Below are 17,752 nucleotides of genomic sequence, written 5' to 3' on the forward strand. Positions count from 1 at the left end.
AAAAACCTTGCATTCTGGCCCTATGTCACTCTCTTCATCTCTACAACTTTGGCTTCTCAACTTGCCCTCCATACAGAATACTGGTTTCTTTTGTATTCCCTGCCATTCCTATTCATAGATGTTTACTGCCTCTGAATCCTTTGAGCACGTGGTTTATACCTTTCACGTGGCATTAACTGTCAGGTATCGTAAGTATCTCTCCATCTTCCTTATTAGATCCTGAGGTCCTAAAAGGCTAGATGCCTGCCTTACCCATTTCTGTAACCCCTGTGGTGACTAGCATAGCTACACACTGCTGATATTTAATCAGTCATGTGTACAGTGAATAAATTATCACCTCTCTAACCATTGTCTATGCATTTAATACCCTTTGGCATGCATAGTTTTAAAAACTGTGTGCATTATAACTTTAGTTTATGAGTTTGGTTAATATAGCCTCCATCTTCTGTATACATTGCTTCTGATTTGACACAGACTGGATGAATACTTAAATTCTTTGCAAATGGGGTGGACACATTTAGAGATTGTGACGTCCACAGTTCTACTCTGGCTGTGTACTCTTGGACAAATCGCTTGTACTCTCAGGACCTTATATTGCTTCCATGTATTCAATGGGGGAAATAATCTGTTTTGCTTCTTTAATTCATCACCAAGGTTATTGGGAGGACAAATGAAATAACAGATGTAGAAGTGCTTCGTCGACTATAAATCACCCGGACCTGTCATTTAGTTTGACTGGGGCACACTTTTTATTTCTGGCAGCATCCCACCCACTTGCTCCTCTCCTTTGGAGAGAACGTGACGGTCTGGAAGCAGTTACGTCCAGGGGACTGCAGGAGGATGAGGAAATAACCCGATTTCCGGAATGGCGGGTGGAATTGGGGCTGTGTTGTGGTGGGTGAGAAGTGGGCAGGGACGTTGTCATCTGAAAGGTGGCTGTGAGGAAGACCACACTTGTCCAGACAGCATGGGAGAGCGGCCTAGTCCAGCGTGTAGAAATTACAAGGAGTTAGCCAGTTTTTTGGAAATGCCTCAGCGCTGGACGGTGACAGGGGCTGCCTGAGGGAAGGGGAGGGCCTGAGTGCTGCAAAGGGGATGGCCAATGACCAATGATAAGCGGCACGGCCCTGCTTCAAGGTACAAGTTACCACCTCCAGTTTGCCTCAGAGGAGAGGAGCACAAAGGACAAAGACACCCACAACCCGAGAGCCCCCTGCAGGAGCTTCGGGGCCTTCCCATTGGCTTGCACTAGACGGAAGGGTGGGCCTTGGGTCATCTCGCTTCCTGATTGGTTAGCTGCGCTGATTAGCAGGCGCCCGCAGCTGCCTACGCCAGAAGGCTGGACATGGCGGAGGCGGGAAAGGAGCTGTCGGGTCTCGGCCTTCCTGGTGGAGACGCAGTGCAGTGGCCTTTGCAGCGGTATGGCCGCTTTATGCCCTCGGGCACGGGAGAGCCACCTGGGTCTGGCCTGGAAGCTGGGATGGCTTCTTCCCCCACGTGGAAGGTGAGGCCTGAGAGCGGGAAAGACCTCGAGGCTCTTAACCCCCTCCCCCAGGAAGGAGGGAAGACAGGCCGCTGTCGCCACGCTGCTAGTCCCCCAAGGCCACACGAACAGGAGGAGGTGACACGGAGGGACTGGCAGGAATGGTTAGCCGATAGCTAACATAGAACATGAGTAGATAGATAGATAGATAGGTAGGTAGATAATAATATAAGACATGATTGGAACCCAGTACATTCTCAAATAATTATGCAAGGGAGCAGCAAACATTCATATATTCAGTAGATATTTATATAGAGCATCAGTGATGTTTTAGATTTTATTCAGATGGCTGGGGATGTATCAGTGAAGAAGGTATAAGTGGTCCCTCCCCTCATTTATGTTTTTAATCTAGTGGAGAGTTTATCCAAAAACCATTATTATGTAAACCAGTTCCACATCCCTTGTGTGGAAGGGGGGGTTGAACAGTCCCTAACCAAGTTGTCAGGCTACAGGCAGTCAAGCCTTCACACAGAAGCCGTCTAAGTTTGAGCCCTGGCTTTGCCACACAATTTCTGGGACTTTGGTGAAGTTAGCCTCTCTGTACCTTGTTTATCTTAACATAGAGATCATAATAGTACCTACTTCATAAGATTGTTGTATTTTATATGTATATATATGTGTGTATGTATATATATATATATATATATATATATATATATATATATATATGTATATACACAAATCACCTAAAACAGTGCCTTGTATAAAGTTACATGAGGGTTTGCTTTTATCACGTTTTTGTCCTATGTTCTGTTTTAACACCACAGGTTGCTAGCATTCAGTTCCTTTTGGTCTAGTTTGGCTCTTGCACGTGGACCCTGGGGTTTTGGCTTATGCATGTGAGTGTGTGTGTTGGTGTGGTCTGGGCAGCAGTGGGTAGAAGACAAGTAAAAGAAACAAATATTCCAGGCAGAGGATCCAACATGTTCCTAGGCCTTGCACCTGGGGAAGCCTCAGCATGTGTAGCAGACAGGAAAAAAAAGAGTAAGGCGGGGGCTTATAGAGAACACAGGGAATAATAGCGTGAGATGAGGTTGTCTGGAGAGGTAGGCAGGTGCCTTATGAACATTATCCTAGAATCAGTAGGAAGCCACTGATGGGTGTTAAGTAGAAGCATTTCCATCTTTGAAAGATCACTCTGGCTGAGGTGTGGAGAAGAAATTGAAGGGGAATATGAGTAGATCCAGGAAGATGACTTAGAGTGCTATTGCCATGTGGTAGGCGAGAGATGATGGCTTAGACTGGAGGGCGGGGGTGAGAGTGGAGGATGGCAGTAGAGGTGGGAAACTGGGCATATTAAAGCTACATTTTGGAGGCCAAAAGAGAAGGACTTGGAGACTGACTGGGTACAAGTGGTGAAAGTAAAGGACTCCTGGGTTTCTAGCAGGAACAGCTGGGTAGATGGTTTGGGGATGGGAAACATTGAAGGAGGAACAGTGAGGGAAAGATCCAAGACTTCAGTTTTGAATGTATTGAGTTTAAATATATTTATGAAGCATCCAAGTGGAGCTGTTGAATATGTAGTTGGATGTACCGGTCTAGACTCAGAAGAAAGACCTGGTCTGGAGATGTAAATGTGCAATTGGCATGTCAGTGTGAAGGGGATGCTTCTAGTCATGAGATTGTATGAGATTCCAGGACCAAGCCCCAAGGTAGCATTTGTAGGTCAGGTAGAGGAGACACAGTCCTAAAGATTGACAAGGGACAGAGTTGGGAGGCAACCAGGAGAATGCAGGTCCATCGAAGCTACCAAAAGTTATTTCAAGAGGGAGAGAACAATTAACTTTGTTGAATGATGCTGCAAAGCGAGGCAAAATGATGACTAAGGCATGTCCATTGGGTTTAGCAACATGAAGGTCTGTAGGTCTTTACCAAGAGAAGGTTCAGTATTGGGAAAAGGTGGCAGCCAGAGTGGTGGGCTGAAGAGTGATTTAGGTGAGGAAGTGAAGCCAGTGTGCACGGACAGTTCTTCTGAGGGACTGGGCTGTGAATGTGAGTAGAGACAGCTTAATGAATTGCTCACCAAATTCTAGAATATTAGAGCCAGGGGCACTATTTGAAGCTTGAAATCAGTATATCTAGGACCACAAAAAAGGCATCAAATACCTAGTTGTACTTTTGTGGAATGCTGTTATATAGGCTGCAAATGCAAAATGAGGTGAACAAAAAGTTAAATTCAAGGGTGACTAATCAATAATAGGATCTTATTTAAAAACTGGGGATGTTTGAGGGCATATGTAATTTTTGAGACTGCCCAAGAGATTCTTTGATACCTTCTCTTAACACCCTCCAAACCCTTTCTCCTCAGGCCTCTGGGTGGGTGCATTGGCTCAGAGGAAGCCAGTAACTCTTAGATTCTTATCCTGCAACCCAGAGGCCATGGGCATTTGACCATTCTAAGGAGTTGATAGTTATTGCAATTGTCCCCCTTCTTTTTGCAAAGCTCTTCATAATTGCTTATACAGAACAGCACTTTTCAACAGTTTTCAAATGTTTGGCATAAAGCCACGGCTACAGTGAAAAGAGATGAGGTTGGCTTTTGCAGTGCTTTTGAAAAGTGAACATTTGTACCTTCCTTTGAATCTATGCCGAACCATCCTACCTGCTGGGATCAGTTTCAGCCTAGGTCTGTCATTTTTTTTGGAGAAACGAAAGAGAAAACAAGATTTGTTCTATTTTATGTGCACTGTGACTATTGTGCAATAGTAATAATAGAAGATGAGCTATATAAAGAACTGCACTAAGTCCCATGTGAATTTCTTATTTTAAAAATATGTGCTACCTACAGTAAAAAAAATGTTAGGTAAAGCATAAAAATATATTGTTGTGGAGGGCAGAGTCATTCTGGTCATTGGTTTTCTCTAGGGAACTTTCAGGCTCAACCTTGGTTGAACCTGTTTTGAGTTTTTCTTTTTTTTTTCTGAAATTATGTGAAGAATCTGCTCCTAGTATTTTAGTTGTTTAATTACAGAGAAGACTTTCATCATGTGGCCATATGCTGAGGCAAAAATGTTGTTGACTCAAGAGAAAAAATGACTAGAACAACGAGACTTTTAAGATGTGAAGTCCTAGTTGAGAGGTTAGGTCAAGTCTGGGACACAAATATTTTATATAGACTATCTAATATATATGTGTCTATTGATTTGATTTATTCATCTGAATTGAATTATTATTATTAAAATGTACTATCTGGAGACAAATAAACCACCATTTGGAAGCAAATAAACTTTTCGTGATGCTAAAAGAAAGAAATCAACGGTTTAGTACTATGCTACTCAGACTTCAGTGTGTACAGAAATCACTTGGGGATTTTTTTTTTAATGCAAATTCTGACTCAGTAGGGCTAGTATGGGGAATAAAATTCTGTAGTTCTAACAAGTTTCCAGGTGATGCTGATGCTGTTTATTCTAGGACCGCACTTTGAAAAGCAAGGGTTTAGAAGACCTTGAATGAAATGGGCAGCCAGGTAATCAAATTAATAAAATGAATGCGGTAAAGCAATCAGGTTCATAATGAATATGCAGCCATTTTATTAATGGGGTTAATATTTAAGCCATCTGTCATTTAAGTGGAATGAGCAAATTTTTGAAATACAAACTTGAACTTGATTTTAATTCCTTACATCTGTTAGCCCAGCCCTTCTGAAAAAGATGATCATAATAACAGATTGGTCCATTTTTGTGTTTTTTATGTCTGAATATAATTTAGTCTACTAATTCGAGAATAATTTTGAAAGGTGGTTTTAATTGCCGGTTGCTTTTAAAGTTTTACCACATTTTTCAGATTCCACGGATTTCTCAGATATGCCCTAACTGGTTGAACCTGACAACGTCCTATTTTCAATCTTATTTTCGACGTTTTATTTTTTTCCTTTCAAAAGGATAACATTCCTTAATTTTTATAGGAAGAATGTAAAATAATTGCCCTACTTAGAAATTAAGAAACAGAATATGAAGTGTGTACTTGAAATGAACTTTTAAGTGTGAGTTCAGCATAAGATATACTTTGGGTCTTCTTAACTGTCCTTTTTTTAAATTTTATTCCTAGTGCTTACATATTTTCTAGCATATGATAGGTGCTTAGTAAATGTTTGAATGGTAACTTCTCTGAACTTCCTTTATGATAATGTAATAATTATGACATGATAGCTACTATTTATAAGTGTTTGCTTTGGTACATTTCTTATAATGGCCCTATGAAGCAAATATGATACCCATTTTATAGGTAAGTGAATTAAAACTCAGAGAGGTTCAGTGGCTTATCCAGGGACACAGAGATAATAAGTGAGAAGAAAGAATTCAGACCCTGGTTTTCCTATCTCCAAAAGATGTGCTTTTAACCACTATGTTGTTTGTCTTAGAAGTGTTAATATTTCATATGGGGAATAGCAGTTCAATTATGTGTCTCAGTTATGTGAGGAATTTGGATATTAACATACAGGGTAAAAATGATACAAATAATAGTATTTTTAATGGATAATTTAAGATTCATTAAAACTCCATGATAATTATTATTTTTTGTTTTATTTTTTTAATTAAAAATTACAAAAAATTTTCAATTACAGTTAACATTCAATATTATATTAGTTTCAGGTGTACAGCATAGTGGTTAAATATTTATATAATTTATGAACTGATCCCCTGATAAGTCTAGTACCCACCTGGCATCATACATATTTTTTACAATATTATTGACTATATTCCCTATGCTGTACTTTACATTCCCGTCACTATTTTGTATCTGCCAATTTGTACTTCTTAATCCTTTCACCTTTTTTACCCAGTCCTTAACCCCTCTCTCATCTGGCAACCATTAGTTTATTCTCCGTATCTATGAATTGTTTCTGTTTTGAGTGTTCATTTATTTTGTTCATTTTTTTTTTTTTAGAGTCCACATATACGTGAAATCATATAGTATTTGTCCTTCTCTGTCTGACTTATTTCACTTAGCATAATACCCTCTAGGTTCAACTGTGTTGTTGCAAATGGTAAGATTTCATTCTTTTTTGTGGCCTATATGCATTCTATATACGTATCACATCTTCTTTATCCTGTCCTCTATTAATGGACACTTAGGTTGCTTCCACATCTTGGCTCTTGTATATGAACTATCCTTCATTGTCTCCTGATATAGCCTTTGTTTCAAAGTCTGTTTTGCCTGATATAAGTATTGTTACCCCAGCTTTTTAAAATTTCCATTTGCATGAAATATTTTTTTTCCATGCCTTTACTTTTCAGTCTGCATATGTGTTTCAATCTGACATGGGTCTCTTGTAGGCAGCATATGATTGGGTCTTGTTTTTTTGTCCAATCAGCCACCCTATGTCTTTTGATTGGAATATTTAATCCATTTACAGTTAAAGTAATTATTGATATATTTGTAGTTACTGCCATTTAAAAATTTTTAAAGTAAATTTATTGGGGTGACATTCGTTAGTAAAATTATATAGGTTTCAAGTGTACGTTTCTATAATACATCATCTATATATTGCATTGTGTGTTCACCACCCAGTCAGTTCTCCTTCCATCGCCATATATTTGATCCCCTTTATCCTTTTGTACCATCCCCCTCCCCCATTACCCTCTGGTAACCACTAAACTGTGTCTGTGATTTTTTGTTTGTTTTGTTCTTTTGTTGCTTTCAGTTTTATATCCCACATATGAGTGAAGTCATATGGTTCTCAAGTTTTTCTGTCTGACCTATTTTGCTTAGCATGATAACCTCAATATCCATCCATGTTGTTGCAAATAACAATATTTCATCTTTTCTTATGCCAAGTAATATTCCATTGTATATATGTACCATATCTTCTTTATCCAATCATCTGTTGAAGGACACTTGTTTCCATGTCTTCACCACTGTGAATAGTGCTGCAGTGAACATAGGGGTACATACAGCTTTATGGATAAATGTTTTCAGGCATTTTGGGTAGGTACCCAAGAGAGATTGCTGGATCGTATGGTAATTCTATTCTTAATTTTTTGAGGAACCTGCATACTGTTTTCTATAGTGGCTGTATCACTTTACATTCCCACCAGCAGTGTATGAGCGTTCCTTTTTCTCCACAACCTCTCCAATACTTGTTATTACTTGTCTTGTTGATAACAGCCATTCTAACAGGTACAAGGTGGTATCTCATTGTGGTTTTGATTTGCATTTCCCTAATAGTGAAGTTGAGCATTTTTTCATACATCTGTTTATGATTTGTTTGTCTTCTTGGGAGATGTCTGTTCAGGTCCTCTGCCCATTTTTTAATTGGATTGTTTGTTTTTTTGTTGTTGAGTTGTATGAGTTCTTTACATATTTTGGATATTAGCCCCTTATTGGAGGTGTTGTTTGCAAATATCTTCTCCCATTCGGTTGGTTCTCTCTGTTTTGTTGGCTGTTTCTTTTGCTGCGCAGAAGCTTTTTAGTTTGATATAGTCCCATTCATTTATTTTTGCTTTTATTTCCCTTGCCTTTGAGGTCAAATTCATAAAATCCTCTCTGAACCCAAGGTCCGTAAGTTTCGTACCTATGCTTTTTTCTATACAATTTATTGTTTCGGGTCTTATGTGTAGGTCTTTGATTTGTTTTTATTTCGTTTTGATATATGGTGACAGATAACAGACTAGTTTCATTCTTTTGCATGTGACTTTCCAATTTTCCCAGCACCAGTTATTGAAGAGGCTGTCTTTTCTCCATTGTATGCTGTTGGCTCCTTTGTCTAATATTATTTGCCCCGTATATGTGGGTTTATATCTGGGTTCTCAGTTTTATTCCATTGGTCTCTGTGTCAGTTTTTTTATGCCAATACCATGCTGTTTTGATTATTATCACTTTACAGTATAAATTGAAGTCAGGGAGTGTGATACCTCCAGCTCTGTTCTTTTTTCTTAGGATTGCTTTGGCTATTCGAGGTCTATTGTGATACCATACAAATCTGATGTTTTTTGTTCTATTTTTTTAAAAAACGCCATTGGGATTTTGATGGGGATTGCATTAAATCTGTACATTGCTTTGGGTAACATGGCTGTTTTAACTGTTGATTCTTCCAGTTGGATAATACAGCTATTTTAACTGTGTTGATTCTTCCAGTCCATGAACATGGAATATTTTTCCATTTCTTTGTGTTGTCTTCAGTTTCTTTAATAATATGTAGTTTTCAGTATATAGGACCTTCACATCCTTTGTTAACTTTATTCTTAGGTATTTTATTCTCTTTGTTGCAATTGCAAAAGGTGTTGTTGTGGGGTTTTTTTTCTCATTTCTTTCTTTTTTAAAAAAAATTTATTGGGGTGACAATTGTTAGCGAAATTACATAGATTTCAGGTGTACAATTCTGTATTACATCATCTATAAACCCCATTGTGTGTTCACTACCCAGAGTCAGTTCTCCTTCCATCACCATATATTTGATCCTCTTTACCCTCTTCTACCACTCCCACCCCCCTTACCCTCTGGTAACCACTAAACCAGAGTGTCTATGAGTTGTCTGTGTCTATGAGTTTTTGTTTCTCATTTGTTTGTCTTGTTCTTTTGTCGTTTTTGGTTTATATATCACATATCAGTGAAATCATATGGTTCTCTGCTTTTTCTGTCTGACTTATTTCGCTTAGCATTATAATCTTAAGATCCATCCATGTTGTCACAAATGGTCCTATTTCATCTTTTCTTACTGCCGAATAGTATTCCATTGTGTATATATATCACAACTTCTTTATCCATTCATCTATCGAAGGACATTTTGGTTGTTTCCATGTCTTGGCCACCGTAAATAAAGCTGCAATGAACATTGGAGCACAAGTGTCTTTATGTATAAATGTTTTCAGATTTTTTGGGTAGATACCCAGGAGAGGGATTGCTGGGTCATACGGTTATTCTATTCATAATTTTTTTAGGAACCTCCAGGGAGAAATTTTCTTCACCCTAAGCTAACCAATACCTCACATGCAGTCTCTCATGTGGGGGAACAAGGGAACAAAAAGCTAACAGACAAAAGATAATATCAGCCAATGAAGGCAGATTTTCCTAACATCTTTCTCACAGTCTTTGATTTTCATCACTTTGAATATTTCATGCCAATCCCTTCTGGCCTGCAAAGTTTTTGTTGAGAAATAAGCTGACAGTCTTATGGGAGCTCCCTTGTAGGTAATTGACTGCTTTTCTCTGGCTACTTTTAAGATTCTCTCTTTTTCTTTAACCTTTGGTATTTTAATTAGGATGTGTGTCTTGGTGTGGGCCTATTTGGGTTCATCTTGTTTGGGACTCTGTGCTTCCTGGACTTGTATGTCTATTTCCTTTGCCAGATTAGAGAAGTTTACCATCATTATTTCTTCAAATAGGTTTTCAATCCCTTGCTCTTTCTCTTCTCCTTCTGGTACCCCTATGATGTTGTACACCTGATGTTGTCCCAGAGGTCCCTTAACCAACCTCATTTTAAATTTTTTTTCTTTTTGCTGTTCTGATTGCATGTTTTCTGCTACCGTATCTTCTAAATTGCTGATTCAGTGTCTGCTTCATCTAATCTGTTGATTCCCTGTAATGAATTCTTCATTTCAGTTGTTGTATTCTGCGTTTTTGACTGGTTCTTTTTTATGGTTCCTATCTCTTTCTGTAAATTCTCACTGAGTTCATCTATTCTTCTACCAAATTCATTGAGCATCCTTATAATCAGTGTTTTAAACTCTATGTCTGGTGGGTTATTTGCCTCCATTTTGTTTAGTTCTTTTTCTGGAGATTTGTTCTGTTTTGGGGACATGTTTTTTGTTTCCTCATTTTGGCTGCCTCCCTCTGTGTGTTTCTATGTATTGGATAGATCTGCTAGGTCTCCTAGTCTTTGGTAGGTGGCCTTATGTGGTAGGTGTCCTGTGGAACCCAGTGGTATGCTTTCCCTGGTCACCCGAGCTGGGTGCTCCAGGAGTGTCCTTGGTGTGGGTTGTGTGTGCCCTCCTGTTGTAGTTGGTCCTTGACTGCTGTTGGCCATCACTGAGTGGAATTGACCCTCAGGCTAACTGTCTGTGAGTTTTGACCGTGACTTCAGAGGATAAGCTGTTGTGCAGGAGTTGACCCCACATTGTGGGATATGCTGTAGTGGGGCTCTGGTGCCTGCTGAGTCCACCCTTTGGGTGTGTCATTTGTGGAGCTAATTGATTGGTGCTCTGATGTGGTCTGAAGCCAGCCACTGGGTTTCTTGGTTCTGGAGCCTCTTGAGAGGAGCTCCAATACAGACATATGTCAGTCACTGCCTGTGCCCAGGCTGGGGCTATCTGGTTGGAGCTACAGAGTGATCTGTTTTTGGTAGCTACCTGTAGTGGGCTTGGAGGCACCTGGGAGAGGCTATGCTGTGTACTGAGGCCGACAGGCACTAGTGCCGGGGGCTGCTTAAGAAGAGTTATAGGGCACACCACAGACAGCCACTGCCTGTTTGGTGTTTGTGGACCTTTGAAAGATTTTAGGACAGTCAGCAGCATGGGCTGAGGCTGGCAACTTGTAGGGAACAGCCACTGAAAGAGGTTTGGGCTGGTGCATGGGTTAGGTAAAGCAGGTTCTGAGAGAATCACCAAGGTGAGGTGAGTTTGATGGAGAATCAGACTTGGTGCCCACCTGCGCCTGCAGGCTGGATGCAGATGGGGTCAGCAAAGGAACAATAGCATCTGCCTGCTGGCTCTGTGGGGGAAGGGCTCAACAAGGAACAACGGTGCCTGCCAGCAGTTTGGTCTCAGAGAGAGGTGCCCCTCCAGCCCTCGCTCTAAAGTCAGACAAGTCAGTTCCTCCTTATAGCTCCCTGGTGCTTTCAAGTGCTGCCCCAGCACTGGAACTCAGAGCAAGTTAGTCTGTCAGCGAGTAAGTCTGCTCTCGGGCCCTTTAAGTGGAATGCATGGGACTCCAGCAGCCCTTTCTCCTCTGGATGGAATCCTTGCTGATTTTCACAGCCAGGGGTGAGGATTCCTCTTCCTGGCACTGGTAGTCTGGGCTGAGGAGCCCAGTGTGGGGCTGGGACCCCTCACTCCTCATGGAAACCTCCATAGCTGAGAATTCCTTACTGCCACACGTGGGTATGGGGCCAGCCCGTTTTCTGTCTCTGTCCCTCCTACCAGTCTTGGCATGATTTCTTCTTTATATCCTTAGTTACAGGAGTTCTGTTCAACTAGTCTTCAGGTGGTTCTAATTTAGTTGTAATTTTGATGTTGTCATAGGAGGAGGCAAGCCCAGCGTTAACTGACTCCACCATCTTGCCTGAAGTCCAACAATTATTTTTAAAATAGTAGTTCTCTACAGGCCTTGTAATTGTTGTTTGGATGCCTGATGTTGTGTATTTTACCCTGTTGGGTACAGGATATTTTTGTATTTCTATAAATATTCTTAAGATTTTTTTTCTGGAATAAGTTATCTGAAAACAGTTTAACCCTTTTAAGTCTTTTAGGCTTTGTCAGGTGGGATTAGGGTAGCTAATCTTTTTCCCATTCCTGAGGCAAACTCTTCAGAGTACTGTACCCAAAGTCCCTTAAATTATGAGGTTTTTCACTCTGGATAATGAGAACAGGCACTATTCCGTGCCATGCGTGAGCTTCTGGGATTATTCCCTTAAATCCTTGTAGGTGGCTCTTTGCCTAGGCTCTGGGTGTTTGCTCACACACAGGTGTGCTGAAGACTTAAGGGGTCTCTGCAGGTATCGGGAGTTCACTTTCTGTGTAGCTCTCCTCTCTCTCGTTTTCTGAACTGCAGACTCTAGACACACTGACCTCCCTGGACCCGCAACTCTATCGCCTCAACTCAGGGACCCCTTGCCAGGTTCTGCCTAGGCTCCTCCTAGGACTTCAGCCTGAAAACTTTTTCGAGAAGTAATCGGGTGCAAGGCTAAGGCTCACCTCCTTTGGTTGCCATTACTTCTCAGGAATCATGTCCTTTATTACATCAATCCAGTGTCTTGAAAACTATTGTTTCCTCTAATTTGTCTAGTTTTTGTTCATTTGTTTGTTTATTTTGGGCAGGAGGGTAAATTCAGTCCCAATTACTTTATGTTGAGCAGAAGTGGAAACTCACAGTGGGTCGGTCATTTGATTCAGTTCCACTTTGTCTTTTTCCCCTTCATCAGTTCAACATAATATTATTAAATTATCTACTGGGTACTTGGCATTCACTTAGGCACTGGAGAGGCTTTGTAACTGTCCTTGTGTTTCGTCACAATCTTAAATTGGGGCACTCAAGCACAGGATTGCAATAGGCAGGGCCTTATCCTTAGACAGTGTTTGTCAAGGTGTGTTGGGCAGACTACTTTCAACAGATTCTCTGGGGGTGCTTGCTGAAAATGTAGATTCGTGGGTCCTGCTCCACCTACTGAATCAGAAACTCTGGGGTGACTGTCTAGGTCAGTGCATCCTCATGCCCCAATTCTGAAGGAAGGGCGGGGAAGAGGGAACAGTTGACAAAGTAATACTGGTACTATATAGTACTTTACACTTTCGAAAGTATTTTTATAAACCTCTTCCCATTTAATTCTCACAACTCTTTAGGTCTTATTACCATTTTAGAGACAGGGAGCTAAGGCCCTGTGTGTTGAGCAGCTTGCTGACGCTTTACATAGGGAGTGGAAGAGCTGACTCTAAAACTCGGGCCCCCCTGAAGCCAGTCCCCATGCTGCTGGACACTGCTGCTTCTCTTACAAAGACCTAGGGTGTCATCAAGCGTTATTTTTTCAAGTGGCCGGCGAACGACCGGCGACCGACTTCCTCAGCAGAGGGAGCACAAGGCTCCTAATAATAGCATGGGCCAGGGAGCTGTGTCCTACACAACTAGACTGAGAACAACGGCTTGAACCGGAGTGGAGGAGGGGCGGCCAGAGGCAGAAGAAGTGGAGGGGGAGAGTTATTCTTTCGCGCAGCTTGTGGGAAGAGTGATTAGGTTATATTTTGTATTAGGATTTAGATGGGCTCTGAGTGACAGAAAATGTAAATTACAGTGGATTAAATGAGGTGAATATTTATTACTCTCCATGTAAAAATGTGGGACTGGTATAACACTTGACAGTGTCAGGAACTGCGGGTCTTCCTGTTTTGTTCCTCTGCCGTGCGTGGCCGTGATCTCACAGTCCAGGAGAGAACTGGAGTTCTGGACGGCTTGGTGCAGGAAGGGATGGAGACGTGGGCAAAGGATATGCACCTGCTGTCTCTGAAGGAAGTTTCCGGAATTAAAGCTCATACAAAGGAAAGCACCAGGTTTCGAGCAATTATGAAATAAGGAACTGTGGGGTTATGAAATATGACATTGTGTGGCTGAAGAGACGGGGGCTGTGCAGTCTCACGTGCACTGGTAAAGCGTTATCCCCATTTACAGAAAGGAGATTGAGGCCCAAAGGTAATGCATGATTTATTAAAATGTAACTGAAAAGTGGTTGGCTGGGGTCCCACATCTCTTGATTCTCAATCTAGTATTCTTTCTGTTTCAAAATACTGGTTTTTGTTACATTTTGAAGAAGCCTGACTGTTAGCCCTTATATGAGGATAAACTTGAAACTGTAAGGGAATGATTACAGATTAAGTGGGAAGAAAGGAACCACCGGGGTAGGAATATCAATGTGAGAAGATAGTTTGGTTATCAGTATGATAAGTTTATTACTATTACAGAAATAAATCTCTCTCTCTCTCTCTCTCTCTCTCTCTCTCTCTCCCCCCCCCCCCCTAAGGTTTTTGACTCCAGTGAAGAATCTGGGTATCTTGTTCTCACCATAGTTGTATCAGGTCATTTCTTCATTTCCCAAGGACAGACACTACTGGTAGGTTTTATGCATATAGTTGAATATGCAAATTTCTTTCTTTATCTTTGTAGCTTTACATTAACTTTTGTTTCCTCATGCTTCTTTAGTCTCACTGAAATCCATCAGATTCAGCAAATAAGCATTTATGGAATGTTCTGTAACAGTGGGAAAAACATACTGCATATTGCCTGCCCTAAAGGGGTTTAAGGTTTTTGTTGGGAGTTGAAGTGGATCAAAGGATTGAAATTAACCAGTGTTGAAAAGGAGTCTTAATTGGGGAGATTGTGTTGAAAACAGGCTATATTTATAGAGAAATGTGTGGAGGATTTTCCAGATAGGGTAAAGAGCATAGACAGAGGAATAGATTTGAAGAAATAGCTAAAAGAAAAGTTGAAGCATGCTATTGTTACTTGATATAGCCCTCTATCCGACTCTAATTGTATAAAGAAGCATTTGGTCTTTATTCTAAATACACACCGATACTATAGGAAATTTTTGTAATGAAGAAATATATAAAAGAAAATAAGAATCATCGTGCTTGAAAGTTTAATTGGTATTTAGAAACAAAAATGATTGAGGAAACAAGACAATTATTAACTTCCAATCAAAGAAATTGTATAAGAAAGGAAATGTAAGGGAAGGTTATTACATCATTTAGTTGTGAATAATATCTACATAGATACAAATTTCTACAAATATTTACTGAATATCTACAGAGGCATAATTTAGTCATTAAACAAATATTTATTGAGCAATTGCTATATGCTAGGCATTGTTCTGGGTGCCCGGGATAGCAGTGAACAGCAGAAACAAAAATCCCTGTCATTGTAGTGTGTCATCATTCTAGTAGGAAGAAATAACAATAAACAAATAGGTCAAATATGTTTAAAAGACATGAATTTTTGGTGACTCCCTTACATATTGTATTATAAGTGATGGCAGCACCCCACAGTCGTGCACTGTGACGGCTCATCTCTCCATTAAGAGGAATAGTGCCTTATCCTTGAATGTGAGGTGACCTGCAGAGTCACCTTTGTGTTCCTGTGACTTTCAAAACTGCAGCCCTGGTTGGACTGTTTTGCTTTATCTGCCATTGTTAGAGTTTGTGCATCAGTTGCAAGAGATAAGATTTCTCTTCAGCTTCCAGTAAAGAACATTCCAGATGGTGGACTGAAGGATGCCTAGAACGCAGCTAGTTCTCCCTGTCAATATTGTGGGTCTTCGCTGAATGGTGACATTAAAGCCATTTGGCTTCCTCAGTCAACAGGGGGCCACCCTGTGCTTTGTCTCTGCACCATCTGTTTGCACCAGTGGTAAATGTTGTTATAAAATGGTAAAGGTTTCTTTGTATCGTACATATGGATAGAATGATTTTCGCACTGCAGTTATAAAACCAAGTTTATCAAGTTATAAGATACCTACTATGAGAAATAAGAATAACTACAATTTGGAGTAGGTTGCATATGTATATATAACGTAGATATTGAGTAATATTTTTTAAAATCTTCAAACTCTACTTAAAAATCACCTTTACTGAAGTATAATTTACATAAAATAAAATTCACTAATTTTAAGTGTTCAGTTTGATGTCTTTTGATCAATGTATATAGTTGTATAACCACCACCACAATCATATGAACATTTCATTTAACCCCCAAAATCTCCTCCTGCCCCTTTGCAGTCAGTTTCCTCTGCCTCCACTCGGCACCTAGTGAAACCGCTGCTCTGCTTTCTGTCATCATAGTTTTGCCTTTTCTTGAATTTCATATATATGAAATCATACAATACGTACTCTTTTGTATCTGGCTTCTTCCACTTAGGGTAACCTTTTTGAGATTCATCCGTACCGTTCATTCCTTTTCATTACTGAATAGTATCCCATTGTATGCGTAAACCTAATTTGCTTATCCATTCAACTCTTTTACGTTTTTTATTGGGAAATATTGGGGAACAGTGTGTTTCTCCAGGGCCCATCAGCTCCAAGTCATTGTCCTTCAATCTAGTTGTGGAGGGCGCAGCTCAGCTCCAGGTCCAGTTGCCTGTTTTCAATCTTAGTTGCAGGGGGCGCAGCCCACCATCCATGCGGGAATTGAACCGGCAACCTTGTTGAGAGCTCACGCTCTAACCAAGTGAGCCATCCGGCCGCCCCTTATCCGTTCAACTTTTGATAGACATTTGGGTTGTTTACATTTTTGGCTATCATGAATGATGTTGACACAAACATTTGTATACGAGCATTTATGTGAACATGTATTTTCATTTTTCTTTGGTAAATTCCCAAGAGAGGAACTTGCTGAGTCGTATGGTCTATCTGTGTTTAACTTTATGAGAAACTGCAGAACTGTTTTGCAAAGTTACAGTCCCAGAAGCAACGATGACAGTTCCAGTTGTTTCACGTCCTCACCAACACTTGGTATTGTCAGTCTTTTTAAGTTTAACTGTTTTAGTGGGTGTGTAGTGGTAGCTCATGGTGGTTTTCATTTGCATTCTCTTAATGACTAAGGCTATCGAACATCTTTTCATGTATTTGCTATTTGTATATCTTATTGATGAAGGGTCTGTTCATATCTTTTAACCATTTTTAATTTTGTCTTTTTATATTTGAATTTTAAGAGTTCTTACTCTGATTACAGCTCTTTTATCAGAAATGTATTCTGCAGATATTTCTCCCACTCTGTGGCTTGTCTTTTCATTTCTTAGCACTGTCTTTTGAAGCAGAAACCTAAAATTTTGTAGTCCAATTTTTTTATTTTTTTATTCATGCTTTTTTGTATGCTATTTATGGAATTTTTGTCTACTACAAGATTGCAATGACATTTTCCTGTTTTCTTCTGGAATTTTTATAGTCTTAGCTCTTACATTTAAGCTTATGGCCCATTTTGAATTTTTAGTATTATTTAATATTATTATTATTAATTTGTGAAGCTTGCCTTCTTCCCCTCAATGAAAGCAGTGTGGTATTGAAATGTGGAATATAATCATGGATCTCAGGAATCTACTTCTGGAACCATTGAGTTAATTGGGTCGGGGTTGATTTTTTTGCATGCAGATGACAATTGTTGCAGCACTATTAATTGAAAAGCTAGCGTTTTCTTGTTGAATTACCTCGGCACCTTTGTTGAAAATCCATTTATCATGTATGTGTGGGTCCATTTCTGGACCCTCTTTTCTGTTCTGTTGACCTATATATCTGTTCTTAGTCCAATGACACACTGTCTTGATTACTTTAGCTTTTTTTGTAATTTTTGACATCAGTGGTATAATGCCGTCAACTGTGTTATTTTTCAAAGTTGTTCTGGCTATTCTAGGTCATTTGCATTTACATATAAATTTTAGAATCAGCTTTTCTACAAAAAAGACTGCTGGGGTTTTGATTGGGATTGCTTTTAATCTGTAAATCTTTTTTTTTTTTAAAGATTTTATTGGGGAAGGAGAACAGGACTTCACTGGGAAACAGTGTGTACCTCCAAGAC

General features: G+C 39.9%; 1 protein-coding gene across 2 annotated transcripts in view; it reads left to right on the top strand.

Annotated features, from left to right (window-relative positions):
- The first annotated feature begins 1,345 nt into the window (after nucleotides 1-1,345).
- REC114 (REC114 meiotic recombination protein) overlaps nucleotides 1,346-17,752 on the top strand; it is a 63,615-nt gene continuing 47,208 nt past the window's right edge. The window contains exons 1-2 of one of the 2 annotated variants that reach the window (XM_019735926.2): nucleotides 1,346-1,504; nucleotides 14,208-14,297. In XM_019735926.2, coding sequence (XP_019591485.2) covers nucleotides 1,346-1,504; nucleotides 14,208-14,297 — 249 coding nt within the window. Of the gene's footprint in view, nucleotides 1,505-13,347; nucleotides 13,880-14,207; nucleotides 14,298-17,752 lie in introns of those variants that run through there. The other variant, XR_012494865.1, reaches the window with a different exon arrangement.

The sequence above is a fragment of the Rhinolophus sinicus genome, linkage group LG03, assembly GCF_036562045.2.
Source record: "Rhinolophus sinicus isolate RSC01 linkage group LG03, ASM3656204v1, whole genome shotgun sequence".
Classification (NCBI taxonomy): domain Eukaryota; kingdom Metazoa; phylum Chordata; class Mammalia; order Chiroptera; family Rhinolophidae; genus Rhinolophus; species Rhinolophus sinicus.